The following is a 14,587-nucleotide window of genomic DNA, read 5'->3' as shown; positions in this document are numbered from 1 at the left end:
AATTAAAGTTAGACAATTAGATATTCAAGTAATATTGTCTTCGGTTACCGCGGTAGTTACTCATGAAATAAAACTATGAAAACGGATGATATCGCGTATATTGAATTTATAATACATCCCGGCGTTTCGAACCCTTTACAGCGTTCGTGGTCAACGGGTGACACCCGTCACCGATATAATCCGTTTTCATAGTTTTATTTCATAGATATTCAAGTGATAGATCTCTCTAAACTATCTCTGCAGTAACTTTGCAACCACAAAGCATGGAAACTAGTGCCACCATACAAATCCAAATATTTTATTTAAAAAGTATCGTACAGTGGTTGTTCTTAAATAAATTGTTATTAGTTATTAGAGAAAAGTGATTTACAAATGCCTGAACTAGGATTTCCTGTGTATGGTTTCAGGCAAAAAATACACACACATTTGATATTTTCACAGTAATTTGTCATTTATTATGACCCGTCCACACCCTGTCGCTTGCAAAGTATGTGCAGAGTTAGCTTGAACAGTATCCAGTTGATTTCTGCTTGGACAGTACCAGGACAGTTACTTTTTACCTTTTTGGTACGGAACCCTAAAAACGCGCAGTAATGTGACAATACGACCACAGGTACGACGATCCGACAGGAAGATGGGGTGTCAATCGACGAATTCGCGCCTACCCATACAAAATCATAGTTAATACTCATTTTAATCTATATTATTATTCGAATTTAAACTGTTGTGAGACATACTAACGACCGTGTATTGCGTACAGTACGCAATACACGGTCGTCGTGAACGCTGCTCGCACTATTAGTGCTTGAGAAAGGAGACCTAGGCTCTCCGAAACATGTCGCGCGAGTGACTAAAACAAGTGAGTCTAAACCGTAAAATGATTTAATAATATATTATTATTATTATTATAGGTACCTACAGAGTAAATATCTAAGTATAAGTATTAAAAAAACTTACATAGTTTGGTTTCGCTACGTCGCTTCACTCGGAGTTTGATGAGACAGGACGAGATGCACTGCAACAACATATTTGTATTCAATATCAAAACATGTTTAAACTTGTTATCCCATAGGAAATTCTTATTTCACAGTACTTATTTGAAAAATTCCTTCTTCTCCCTGAAGGAGAGGCCATTTCAAATTTGAATTAATTCGTTAAATAAATAATAAGCAATTAATGTAAATAATGAAACAATGTACATACGATAAGCATGTGTCAATTTAATAAATGGCTATTCTGATTCTGATTCTGATTTGAAAAAGGGCTTTTTCTTCCCTACTAGAGATACTGTAACTTTATTTATAACAATTGTATATTGATGAAAACCATGGTTGCAATAAAGTATAAAATAAAATAAAATACTATGAGGGGTCAAAGTGACAATTTTGTTCCCTGCTAGAAGGGATCAAAGTAGCACTTTTCTATACAAGGACAGTTTACTTCCAGTATAAAATATTAACATAAAAATAAATGCACAACCATTGTTATTTTCATTTATTGCTTCTAGTTAAATTTGATAAATTCAGCTATTTTAGAAAATGTAAATAAATCTGTTTTATCACTACGATATTTTATTTACCTCATGGGTGATGTGAAAAGCATGTGTGTGACATGGTTGTAAAATTATTTCGATTTGGGCGTTAACATTTTAATCCCTCACTACGCTCAGGACTCACGTACCCCCACGCCGTAACTATGTCATTTTGCACCCTTGTGACACAATCTACTATTTACACTTCACCATGGCAAAAATTACCCTGAGACCCTGTGTATGTCTACGACCAAGAAGTTAATCTCAAAACAGGATAAATAATAGTTAAAAGTGCATAAATAAATTTCTCTTTTTTGTTTAAATAATTACCCTAGTAGTTCTAAACCATAAAACAGATAAATTACCGATCGCGTGCATGTGGTTAAGTTGGTGACATCGGTCGTAAATCGTGATAAATGTTGCACACCAGTTGACCCAAATCGGATTAAATAATATCAGATTTATTACAAGTTCAAAATAAATTTAAAGATTTATAGGTATCCTTTTGGAGTAAGTTTAGGTTGACAAGCTTTACCATAACACTGGGAGCAGTTGCTGTCAGGGCTCGGAACCGGTATTTTTTAAAAACCCCGAAGCAGCCCAATATTTTGAATTTTTTTATGCTCATTACGTTGGAACATCATGTATTTAGGAAACAATTTTGCAGTATTAAAACGCCCCATTAAAAATGAAATTATAAACAAAAGAACGAAAAAGAACGTAATAATACCGGTATTTTTGTATGGAGCAAATACCGGTTTCCGGCCCCCGGGTTGCTGATGCTGATTTCTAATTTCGATGATTGGTTTCGGGTAATTACCTCATGGATGTGTCCGATCCGATAACTTATTATGTGGTTCGTCTCGTCCACGTCCATGATTTCGTCGGCGATTGTCTATGATGCAGCCAAATGGGGTAAACTACCCTATTTCGGGTAAACCTACCCTGCTTCGGGTAATTACCTCATGAATGTGTCCGATGACTTCCGTGTGGTTCATCTCGTCCAGTCGCGTCTCGTTCACGTCCATGATTTCGTCGGCGAGCTCGAGGTTGTCCATGTTGCCGGCGGACGGGGATCCTGGGACAAAATATGGTTTGGATGAGTACGGTATATAATTAATGGAAAGGTGCATTGAGGTAACTTCGAAAGTGGGGAAATTTTGAAAATGGCGAATATCTAAGTACTAAACAAGAAGCACTTCCTACGTAGCAAAAGTAAGTAAACTATAATATCTTGGAATACTTTTAAGGTGGATATCTAACATACGAATGTCTTTACCTTTATTTATTTTTAGTTCTTCATTAAGAATAAGAATTCAAGAAATACCAACAACGAATGACATGTTGACTGACAGCAATAACAATTTTTTTTCACCTTTTCATTTTCAGAGGTTTTGTCTTTTACCTATTATACTTACATTACTCTTTGGTACGTAATATCCCAAGGGCCTGACACTCTTTGATAGAGAAAGATAGTCTTATTGCGATTCCTATAAGAGGAAAGAGAAAATAGTGCCATGCTTTGTCCTTATCACCGACCGGGTTTTTTTTCATGGTCGGGTTATGGCAGCATAGGTAGGAGGCGATGGCGAAATACCGAAATTTATAAGAGTGAAAGAGAAAAAGGATTATGCTGCCGTACATTAACCTGTCAATACATGAATAGGTTTTTCTCTTGCCCCTGGTCGCTCGGTTTCATGTCTATAACTACTATACTCTCTATGTATATTTTTATTTGGCTAGATTAAAAGACCACCAAAAACCACCATTTGACATTTTCCTCAGTTCATCTTATGACAATACTGTCAAAAACGAAAGAACTTGCGGATTGTTGTCTCACTCACTCATAGACAAAAAGTAATAGCGTGTTGTGAATACGATACTTTTTACCAAGCTCTTATTTTTGCCCGGCTTCTATGTTTTAGTTATTATTCTGAGGGGCAGTTCCTATTATACTCTTTGGTTGGGCTCTATTTATAGTAGTTTATGCAACTCATACATAATGAGAGGCCCCAAAACATGAGTGTGGTTTTTTGAAACGAGCGGTAGCGAGTTTCATAATAGAATCACACATACAGTACTTTATCTATAGGTACACAGATATCGTAAGTACTCTCAGATAGGTTCAGAAGCCGTAAGGAAATGACCTGCATTGCTACTTAGTGCTCCCTGTACATTACTACAGAGGCCGTGAAGTAAGGGGTTGCCGGCCTCATAATGATCCGTCTGTTCCGTCTGATCCGTGAATTTTTTTTTTTTAATATAAGGAAACTACCGCTGGCATAGGTCCCATCGTTAGATAATTCTTAGAATAGAGTATAAGCATTATAATTTATAAGCTACTACATTATAATTTATATACTAAATTAATTTCCATCGTTAGATAATTTTCCATTCCTGTACTATAACGTGTAGGTGTGGTGTACCCCGAAGTAAATGATTTAAATAGACGAATTTTGGGGATATTAATAGGTACTATGTTACAATTCTATATACGAGTAAAACATTACTCGACTACCACGAGTTAGAAACTGTTAAAGGAACAGGGACAACCGCTCTGAAACCTGCCTGATGGTCAAATATAGAGACACCACTTATTGTAAGATTACCATCACTGTATGTACTACCTATATTTGCAAATAAAACATTTTGAATTTGAATTTGAATTTGAAACTTTGTACTTACAATAGGATAAGGTATATCTATGCCTGTAATTAATTTATGTAGCTTCAGATAACATAGTAGAAAATACATCGAAATTTTTCATACAAAATTTGTTTTTGCTCTATTTCGTTTGTTTTATAAGCTGGAGCTGTATAAACTAATAACAGTCATAGATATACCTCATGTCATTGAAAGCAAAGTTTCATTACAATCCAACACGTAGTTTTAAAATGAGAACCAAAATTCCGTTTGTATTGGAAGGTGAATTTCGGCCGAGCTTGCTGCGGAGTGCGGACTCGATCTTAACGAACAAGGAAACTAGTGTTTTTCGACCGGCTAAAACAACTTACCGTAGAGCTTGACTTTGTTATCTTTGGTTTGAGCCACAATAATAACATATCCCTCCAGGTCCACCGATTTAGATTTTACTGTTGTCATTTTGTCTATCGCGCTTATTTGGGTCGTCGGTGCATTAAACGAATTCATCTTGAGGTTATTTTTTTAATTATAAGTAAACTAGTTTTATAAGGAACGTTCACGCGGCGCCAGCCTGGGCCAACGCTTCCTCCAGCACCATTTTAAACAGAATTTACGTTTAGAAAATGAATTTATCCCGCACATTTTGCTAGAACACATTTCTCACTTATCCAGGCGAGAATACTTCAGCCATGTCACTTTATCGTCCGACCCTACAGGCACTCAAAACACATGATTTCCTATCACTATCCAAGCCATCGGTGTCTAATTATTGATATTTAAGCGTATTGACGAGATTTTTGGTCAAAGATACTTGAGATCACTGGTCATGCTGGTTTTCTAGTTGGTGTTTCGGTTTTTTGGGTTATTCAAACTCGCGCAGTGTTAACATTTGGTTTTTGAGTCGCGAACGCTCCAAAGGGGACCGTTCTGTGGTATTTCGGTTTATTAAACTAACGTTAAAAGCCTAAAAGCGTGTTTTTGAGGTTGAGACGACGGTCCCACGTCCGCGGACTGGGTGCTCGGCGCGAATGGATACGTCCATCCCATTTTCGCACGATCAATAATGCTCCCTTCCCAGCATCCCTTAACTCCCACAGATACGCCGCCATTCACTATTCCATGTGCTCGCGGTAACATTTCTGAGATGAGGTGAAACAATAATTTTAAACGCTGAAATAACGATGATCATGGATGCAAAAAAAATAACAAAAAAAAGTGGTTAATCAAGGTCCCACCGAGATTTGAACTCGGATCGCTGGATTCAAAGTCCAGAGTGCTAACCATTACACCATGGGACCTCATGCTGAAGGGGCCGAAATAACGCAATACATTAAACAATGATAATGAATGAAGTAATTTTAAATTTTCGAGTTGTATTTAACTTTTTTATCACAACAGAAAAATTTAAAAAACACCTACATATCGTATATGTATGAAAAACAACATACATCCACATAGTTTATTACATTAATGTTCATTCACTTATTTGAGGACATAAGTTCCAAATACGTAGCCTAGATGGAGTCACAATGACCATGAAGTTAGTTGTTTTGTATCATTTTTTAAGCTTTAGCGCCATCTATGAATTTCTTTTTGCACTATAATAAAATGCTGCCAGGCCAGAAAAAAAATACAAAAAGTGGGTAAATTTTACATCCGTAATAAATTTTTCGTTTTAAATTCGTCAGGGTTCCGTACCCAAAGGGTAAAAACGGGACCCTATTACTAAGACTTTGTTGTCCGTCCGTCTGTCCGTCCGCCCGTCTTTCACCGGACTGTATTTCATGAACCCTGATAGCTAGACAGTTGATATTTTCACAGATGATAATGTATTTCTGTTGCCGCTATAACAAAAAATACTAAAAACAGAATTAAATACATCATTAAGTGGGGCTACCATACAACAAACGTGATTTTTTTGCAGTTTTTTGCGTAATGGTACGGAACCCTTCGTGCGCGAGTCCGACTCGCACTTAGCCGGTTTTCATATTTAAAAGTTAAAACTAATGTGTTTGTTTTATATTGAATATGTAATAAGTGGGATAAATGGAATGTGATACAACATTTAAATTTAATACGAATAAAATCATGTGTCATTTTTAAAGTTTTATCTTCATTTTATACAACCGTATCAACTGCCAACCAAACAGAAATATTTGGATATTAATAGTCCGCAGAAAGCTCGACCGAATTTCACCTTCCCATACAAACGGAGTTTCATTCTCATTTTAAAACTACGTGTTGGATTGTGGGTATATATATGGCTGTGATTATTTTATATGGCTCCAGCTTATAAAAAAATCGAAATTTTATCTACGCGGTATCTGAGTCCGACTCGCACTTGGCCAATTTTTTTTATTAATGATGGCCTATCAATATAAATAAGAGGGGTCTCTATTGTTTCCCATAAAGTTTTAAGTCATAATGTATTGTTTGTCCACATTTTTGTTTGTCATAATTTGGTTTTTCTCAGAAACGCGTAACTTTTCAGTATTGCCATAAAACAAACCTAACCTAACCTATCCATAGGATAACCTTAGGAAAATCCTGAAAAGTTAACGGTTTCAGAATTATGACTAATGATAATATGACAATCATTACATTATGATTTGCAATAAGTATGTTTAGCGAGGTTTAAACTAGCAAGAACTCGCATGCAATTTACGTTACATTGCGGTATCTGATCAAACTTTTGAATGCAGTTTACCTTAGTCACAGGGCGGACATGCCATACATCAAAACTCGCTTGCGTTTATGTGTGAACGGCACGTTTGTACACGCGTCTTTGTGTGCGTAAGCTGCTTAGGGCTGCCACTTAGATGTTTTTGAGTTCACGGAGCGTTGTCATAATACTCGTAATGTAAATATCTAACTAAGGAATAGAAATATTTTTATTCCTTAATTAAAGAAACCATTTTTAAGTTCGCAAAATTTACATTACGCGGTTCTATTCTTCCCATTTATGCCCGTCATATTTATGAGAATACAACGCAGCGTTCATATTTCCAATCATGGTTTGAGTTCCTCGGATTATTTGCACAAAATGTGAAAGAAATGTACATGTTGTAATTTGCAGGACAATGCTCTTAATTGAAAACTAGAAGTGTAACATTTAATTAATTTATCTTTTTCCAAGAAGTAACAACATCAAACACTATTAAAGTTTCAAATACAACACACACAGCCCTCGTGCGGCGCTGACATACGGTACAGGCGGAGCCGAACATTCTCGAGGCCTGCCAAAGTGACACTAGCGGGCCGCGGCCGGCCGTGCACACGCAGGATAACCCGACCGAAACGTAAACAAACGAAATTGTATGGGCAATCTACCGTTCACCGAGCAATTGGCCCTTGGTCGGTTTATAATCTTACACTCAACTGTATCCTCAGAATAAGCTTGCTTTAGTTATTATTCTGAGACTGTATCTACTTTGAAAGCGGAATTATTATAAATAGGTATTTGCATTATTGTTTTTATTAATTTAAACGATTATATATAGATATTTTAAGCGGAAACATGGTCGCCCTAAATCCACTTGGCGTCGTTCTGTGGAGCAAGAGCTGGGTGACTGGGTGTATTGGGGATGGGGTGGGAGGAGGTTACCCAAACTGCCCAAGACCGTAGTCAATGGAAAAACAAGATTCGAGCCCTACACCCCAGCAGGGGGTAACAGGAAAAGAAGAAGAAGATATATAGATATTATATTTTTTTTAGATATGATAAAAGTGTAACAAAAAACAAAAATTTTACGAATGAATAACACCTATAGGTAGTTGAATGTTAGCTAACAATTACAAGTTCAACGAACAGGTTGTTGAAATCGGTAGGTAGGTACTAGGTAGAAATATTATCACACCTTTTACACTTTGTTATATTGACGTACATTTGGGTTATCGACAAATTGTAGTTTAAATGAATGTGATTGTAGAAAACGCGTTATTTGATGTATTATATAGGTACCTACATGTTAGGTACACTACACGTACATATTAAAAAAAACTTCTTTAGTTCTCCAATTTGATAGGCACCCATACAGCGCACAATACATCGGCATTTTGAACATTCCGTCATCGCGTGACCGCGTCGCTAACCGAACTGAGCGGCCGGCGAAAAGCCAGCAATCTGGTGTCGCGGGGCGAGGTAATTCGAGTCGGGACGGGGCGGTGCGTGGCCATTCTGTATGATAATACTATTACTTATTCTGTGCCTTAGTAGTCGGCAATGTAACGTAAATTGCATGCAAGTTCTTGCTAGTCTACACCTCGCTAAAGAGGGTCCATGAAATATTTACTTGACAGTGACATAACTGACATTGACAGTTTTGACAGTGACGTATCTGTCGTGGTTTTTTTGGTCTTGAATTCCAGGGCTATAACAGCGAAAATCGAAGTTCGTCAATTGCGGGCATTTTTCTCTGTCACTCTAATTACGTCTTAATGAGAGTAAAAGAGAAAGATCCCCGCAATTTGCAAATTTCGATTTTCGCGGTAGACCCCCGGTTTCGAGTATGATTACTTTGGCAAACTTTGATTTTAAGGTGTTTGTAAACTTAAACTAGCAACACTGTTTTATCACAAAAACCTAACTACCTAGAACTTAAAAATTTGTTTATTTACTGCTGCAATTTAAGATAGGTATTTAAATATTATGGTCGTTCTAAAATAATTGACTGTTCATTTAAAAACATAGACTTTTCAATTACATAGATGTGCATTTTATTGCCTAGTGTGGAAAAAGTAAATCTTGTTATAGCAACATTGACGATAAAACGTCAGTTCAGTTTGTCACTGACTTCGCTGTGGTAAGGTTGTCATTTTGTCTATCTGATAACGTGATAGATGAATGGAAAATTATTAACACCGTAGCAGCGAAGTTTAAGTGTTCAGTGACTCCGAATATATTCGCCGCGTGTGCTTAAAACAAGTGTAAACCTCAATACCATCGTCGTTTGAACCGCCATGATCAATGTGGGAAACAAAGATGGCGGAATAATACCGTGATCATAACCAAACGCGTCGTTGTTTTGTGGCGTCGTGCGTGCGTTATGTGCCGGGGTGGGCGCGAGCCGCAGCCGTGTCGGGGCGCGTGAGCGCGGGCGCGGGCGATGGGCGCGCCGGGCTGATGCCGCCGGCGGGCCGCGCGGCTATGGCGGCCGAGGAAGCACGCCCGTCGCTGTCTCTGTTCACCGCCGTCTTCGAGTACCAGGCGCAGGGCGGGGACGAGCTGACCCTCCGCCGCGGCGAGATCGTCGAGGTCCTGTCCAAAGACCCCAACATCTCGGGAGACGACGGGTGGTGGACGGGGAAAATCGGAGACCGAATAGGCATCTTCCCAGCTCAGTATGTGACCGAGGAGGATCCTCTGGCGGTGACATCGGTCATAGGGGATGTAGATCCGCCGCAAGTGTCGTTCTCGGAGCTGAAACTGGAAGAAGTGATAGGGGTCGGTGGTTTCGGGAAGGTTTATCGAGGCTATTGGAACGATGAAGTGGTGGCGGTCAAAGCGGCGCGCCAGGACGCGAACGAGGACATTGAGGTTATTAAGGAGAGTGTGCTGCAGGAGGCGAAGTTGTTCTGGATGTTGCAGCACGAGAATATAGTGTCGTTGCAGGGTGTGTGTTTGGAGGAGCCCAACTTGTGTTTAGTGATGGAGTACGCGCGCGGGGGCTCGCTGAACCGAGTGTTGTCCGGCAGGAAGATCCGGCCGGGCATCCTGGTGGACTGGGCCATTCAGGTGGCCCGCGGGATGGCGTATCTGCATGTGGATGCACCTATATCACTTATACATCGAGATCTCAAAAGCTCTAATGGTAAGTGGGTTTATTATTTATTGTTTTTGAAGCTATTTAGCTGGTTTAAATAACTGGCTAGTCGACCCCGAGGCTCTTAAAGCCCCAGCCTAACTAGATAATTATTATGATAGAAAACTGTAGTGTATGTTTTAGGACCCAACTTTTGATTACAACTTTTCATCTCATTAGTAAAGTCACAGTTGGCTATGCCAATAAACAGAGATGCTGTAATATGTTGTGTGCATATACAATTGCTTCTTATTGGAAAAGGGAAACATATCATTTCAATGTTATTCTGTAGATAAATAGTTATTTACGATACAAGTGCGGAAAGGAGAAAATTCGAAACGAGTGGCGATAAATTAAAACACGACCGCAGGGAGTGTTTTAAATCGACACGAGTTGCAAATTACCTATTCGCACGTGTATAGTACAACGTTTTACAGTACATATGGCCCTTTAAACTTTTGACATGTGCACGAAAAGTGCTCTCTTACGCACTAGTGCGAGAAAGTAGCACCATATGTACTGTAAAGTTAATTTGTTTGCTATAACTTTATTTATCCTTGAAAAGACATTTAAATACCTACAGAACAACCCTGATTAGAAGGCTAAAACAATTTATCTATCAAGGCTCAGGAAGCCCCCGCATTCCTCAGATAACACCAATGATAGGAATTTATCAATGATGTAAATATGTCAAAACATTTGACTTTATCTTGCCAATGCCAATTGGCAAATTGAGTGTGTGAAGTGACAAATGAATTTATTACATTCGTTGGTCCTTTACTTTACTTTTTATTTTTTTTATTTTTTTTATTTTTTGTTTTGTGTTTTTTTTTACTCTTGGACTTTAACCCAGTATTGTTTTTTTGCTGACAATTGTGATCCCCTGGTTGGTCTTGCAAAGGGGGCGGCATCATCATAACAGTAGGAGACATGGAAAGCTTTGCAAATTGCTTGTAGCAATGACACAAGAAATGTCTGGTTTTATTGGAACCCTGTACATATTTATCATATGTCCCATGTATATCATTGGGACAAATCTGGGTAAACCTGGGTGTCCCTTGTTCCTGGCTTGACTTCACGATTTTCTGCCGTCCTAATAATAGGCGCCTGTGTAAATCCTTGGCAGGCCTTGTTTACAATATCTACCCAGCAGGTCGGTGGATGTGTCCCTTAACCTGAGAGTGTGGCAGCTAAAAGTTTAATTAACATGTTATTTGTGCCATTATCAATCAAAAGGGTACTTATTGTCGGTTGTCAATAAGGCACTATTTCCATATAGCTTTAATTTGAAATCAACCTTATCAACAAGCGACAATGTGGTACCTTTTGGTTGAAAACGTCACATTTTAATCTGGTAAAATCAACCTAATACAAATGTTGCACTTTCTCTTAATTTGAACATGAGGTGAGGTTAAAAAAAATATATACATATCCAAATATTGCTATCATTGGTAAAGATGCTAGGAGCATTGCCTGGCTGGATTGTGAGATGAATACATTGAATATCTTCCAACTTTTAGTTCGCTTGTGGTATTTTTAAGTGGTGTGAAATTTAATAATTAATTGAGAAATGAATTATACAAATGGACAAAGCCTAAACCTAAGTGTTCAGACTTATTTGCTCATCAAAATTGGGTACAATAAGGGAAAAATTATATTTATATTGAAAAGCATGGCTGTGCTTACTTAAATACTTGATTTGCCCATGTTGCTCCTACACTAAGATTAATCTTTTCTTTAAACTATTTATGCTGCAGAATGTGCTCAAGCTCATAATTATAAACACTCACCTTTTCCATTTCCTCAGTGAGTTAAATAATCATTCATCAATCAATAAAGACTACCTCCATAACTATCATAGAGAAATACCAATAATATCCATATTTGGTAAACATCAATTCTCTGACCTTCAATCATCAAATTAATCAAAGCTTAAAATTATAATTGGGGTCAAACATCTATCCATTGGCAGAATTTTTATGGTCCTTATGCAATACTGTGGCATATTGTTCAACCCACATTAGCTTTTGTTATTTATTAGTAGATACCAGACACTGGTAAAAATGTAGACAGTTAAGTAGTGTTGTTATCCATCTAGGTATAATCAAGCTATCAGGTGAACTTTACTCTGCCAGCCTAAGCCAAAAAGTTCACCTGATATTAGCTTGTGACCATTGTGTATCAGCGAGCGGCATGCGCTCACCAACAATGGCCACGCGCTCACCAACAATGGGCACGGGCACGCATAAAAGGAACAAAGGCTCTTGTTTAACAGATTAGGGTCTTTGGCGAAAAATCATTTGAGAAGATGCAGACTATACTATAATATCTCAGATATTCCCTTAAGAGCCTGTCCAAGTGGCCAAGCAGTGTTTTAATCTGCTTAACACTGTCAGGCTAGGTTTTTTATTTATCTGAGAAAATGTATATGCAACTGAGACTTCATTTGTCCACCTACAACAATTATGAGATACCATAGATACGCACCTTGTACAAAGAATGCTAGTCTTTATTTTTAACTGGTCTTTCGTGAACACCCACATCATTGAACCTAATTCTTGTTGTCAAATTATACTTAGTGTTAATTTGATGGTTGCAAGGATGAAATGGCCTAGTCTGAAACAACAATGTGTTTTTTTTTACTAGCTTCATTATGTGTTTTATTGTGAAAAATTCTCAAGGCAATAAAATATTTATTGGCATATTCATGTAGTTTTATTTGTATTCATTCCATCGTGGGTATTATTCGCTATGCTAATAAATAACCTTTTTATCATGTAAGTGATAAAAAATATTCTTGGATTCCTCCTTAAAACACTAGAAAATGAGCGTCGTAAACGTTAAGTAGTACAGAAAAAAAAATGTTCAAGAGATCAGGAACTCAAAAAGTTTTTGTTTTTGTCATACACAAAAACAAATTATTATTATTATAAGGTGCCATTTGATACAATTCTTACAATTTATAAAAAATAAATAGCTGGCCCCATAGAGACATTTGATCTCGCATGTGATACAAACAAGTGAGCTCGACAAATTTAAGAAGGTTCCGTTTCCATACATATTATTAGCAATCAGTTACCGTCAGTCGGATTATCATTCATTACCTAACAAGTTCTATAATATAATGAAAAAGCACGCGTGTTTTAATATCTAGGTCCTAGGATTATGAGCCTAAAAGTGGTTTAATAACTTGTATGCTATGAGCAAATGTGTTGAAAACTAATTTATCGACGCCGAGAAAACAATTCAACATTTGAATCATTTTTAATATTAATGCATCGATTAAGCAAACATTCACATGTACAATAAAATCCTTGACACAATTATTACAATAAACACTCAACCCAACAAAACAAAAAGTAGGTAAAAGTACAATAACAATCAAATAAATATTGACTTCCATATTTGTGTCGACCCTTTGTCATTTCCTTGTTTAATCATTTCACTGTAACTGTAGTTTTATTCAGCTGTTGTAATAAGACCTAAACACCATAACTAGTTGAACAAGTTAGTGCTTTAGTCAACTAGTGCTCTATCTAGGCTACCTATTGTGATTTCTAAATGGGCTGCATCTTGTGCAACGCCTATTTCTGCATAAATGCAGGTAAATTATAAATGCATTATCAGCGTTTCTAGTATTACACGATATTATGCAGCTGTTTGAGGCAAAAACTTACAAATGTGTATTGTTTTGCTGTATACTTACCTATTTTCTCAAGTCTTGGCTTGGTAAAACAAGAAGGCAGTCCTATTTTTTAGGGTTCCGTACCTCAAAAGGAAAAAAACGGAACCCTTACAGGATCACTCGTGCGTCTGCCTGTCCGTCTGTCACAGCCTATTTTCTCCGAAACTACTGGACCAATTAAATTGAAATTTGATGACACATATGTAAGTTTGTGACCCAAAGACGGACATATGTAACGTAAGCAAATTAATTTTAAACATGGCCACTTTTGGGGGGTAAATGAGAAAATTAAAAAAATTAGTTTTTCAAACTAAATCGTGGTATATATCAAATGAAAGAGCTCATTGTGAGAACCTCAAATATATAATAGAATATTTTTATAACAGGATAAACAGTTTAGTAGTTATTCAAGAAAATAGCCAAAAAAATGACCATCCCCTTTATCTCCGAAACTACTAGGTCTAAAATTTTGAAAAATACACAAAATAGTTCTTTACCTATAGATGACAGGATAATCATAACCTATAGAAATGTGCAGTCAGCGTGAGTCGGACTTAATTACTTAGTTTTTGATTACTTAATATCTTAAGTTTTTGGTTTCACTCACGTTTCACGTAAAAAAATACATTGTTGAAAATTGTGTAATGTACGGAACCGTACCGGTGTGAAATTTGTTTTTTTGCTCCTTATTTATATAATAGTTAAAAAAAGTCAAAGGAAGGGGCATAGGAATTGAAATTATGTAAAAGTAGGTATTTTCCATAATGACAATATCCATCCAGAGAGGAAAATGGGGACTACGTTTGTATAGAGAAGCGGCCGTCCCCTTTCCGCTTAATAACCTGCCTTTGTAAACAGTCAGATAAAAACACGGTAAAAACAAAGCGTTTGATATGGTTAATGGTACAGTCGACGTCGTACTGACGT

At 37.3% G+C, this 14,587-nt stretch overlaps 2 protein-coding genes and 1 non-coding gene across 6 annotated transcripts in view; 1 reads left to right on the top strand and 2 right to left on the bottom strand.

Moving 5' to 3' along the window:
* The window catches only part of LOC134747625 (protein PALS1), a 215,665-nt gene extending 210,320 nt beyond the window's left edge, over positions 1–5,345 (bottom strand). For 2 of the 4 annotated variants that reach the window (XM_063682224.1, XM_063682225.1), the window contains exons 1-3: positions 4,546–5,345; positions 2,494–2,609; positions 958–1,015 (exon numbers count right to left, since the gene is read on the bottom strand). In XM_063682224.1, coding sequence (XP_063538294.1) covers positions 958–1,015; positions 2,494–2,609; positions 4,546–4,681 — 310 coding nt within the window. In that variant the 5' untranslated portion in view covers positions 4,682–5,345. The remainder of the gene's footprint in view (positions 1–957; positions 1,016–2,493; positions 2,610–4,545) is intronic. The other 2 variants (XM_063682227.1, XM_063682228.1) reach the window with 1 other exon arrangement.
* A 55-nt stretch (positions 5,346–5,400) lies between these two features.
* Trnaq-uug (transfer RNA glutamine (anticodon UUG)) lies at positions 5,401–5,472 on the bottom strand. The gene has a single exon. It is a non-coding gene; the product is annotated as a tRNA-Gln (tRNA).
* Positions 5,473–8,937: 3,465 nt separating this feature from the next.
* Positions 8,938–14,587, top strand: part of LOC134747666 (mitogen-activated protein kinase kinase kinase 11) — a 104,684-nt gene continuing 99,034 nt past the window's right edge. The window contains exon 1 of the mRNA XM_063682274.1: positions 8,938–9,984. Within this exon, the coding sequence (XP_063538344.1) occupies positions 9,297–9,984 (688 nt within the window). The 5' untranslated portion in view covers positions 8,938–9,296. The remainder of the gene's footprint in view (positions 9,985–14,587) is intronic.

The sequence above is a fragment of the Cydia strobilella genome, chromosome 15 (genome assembly GCF_947568885.1).
Source record: "Cydia strobilella chromosome 15, ilCydStro3.1, whole genome shotgun sequence".
NCBI classification, from domain to species: Eukaryota; Metazoa; Arthropoda; class Insecta; order Lepidoptera; family Tortricidae; genus Cydia; species Cydia strobilella.
Note: the sequence above shows the minus strand (reverse complement) of the source record. Positions and strands in the feature narration are given on the sequence as shown.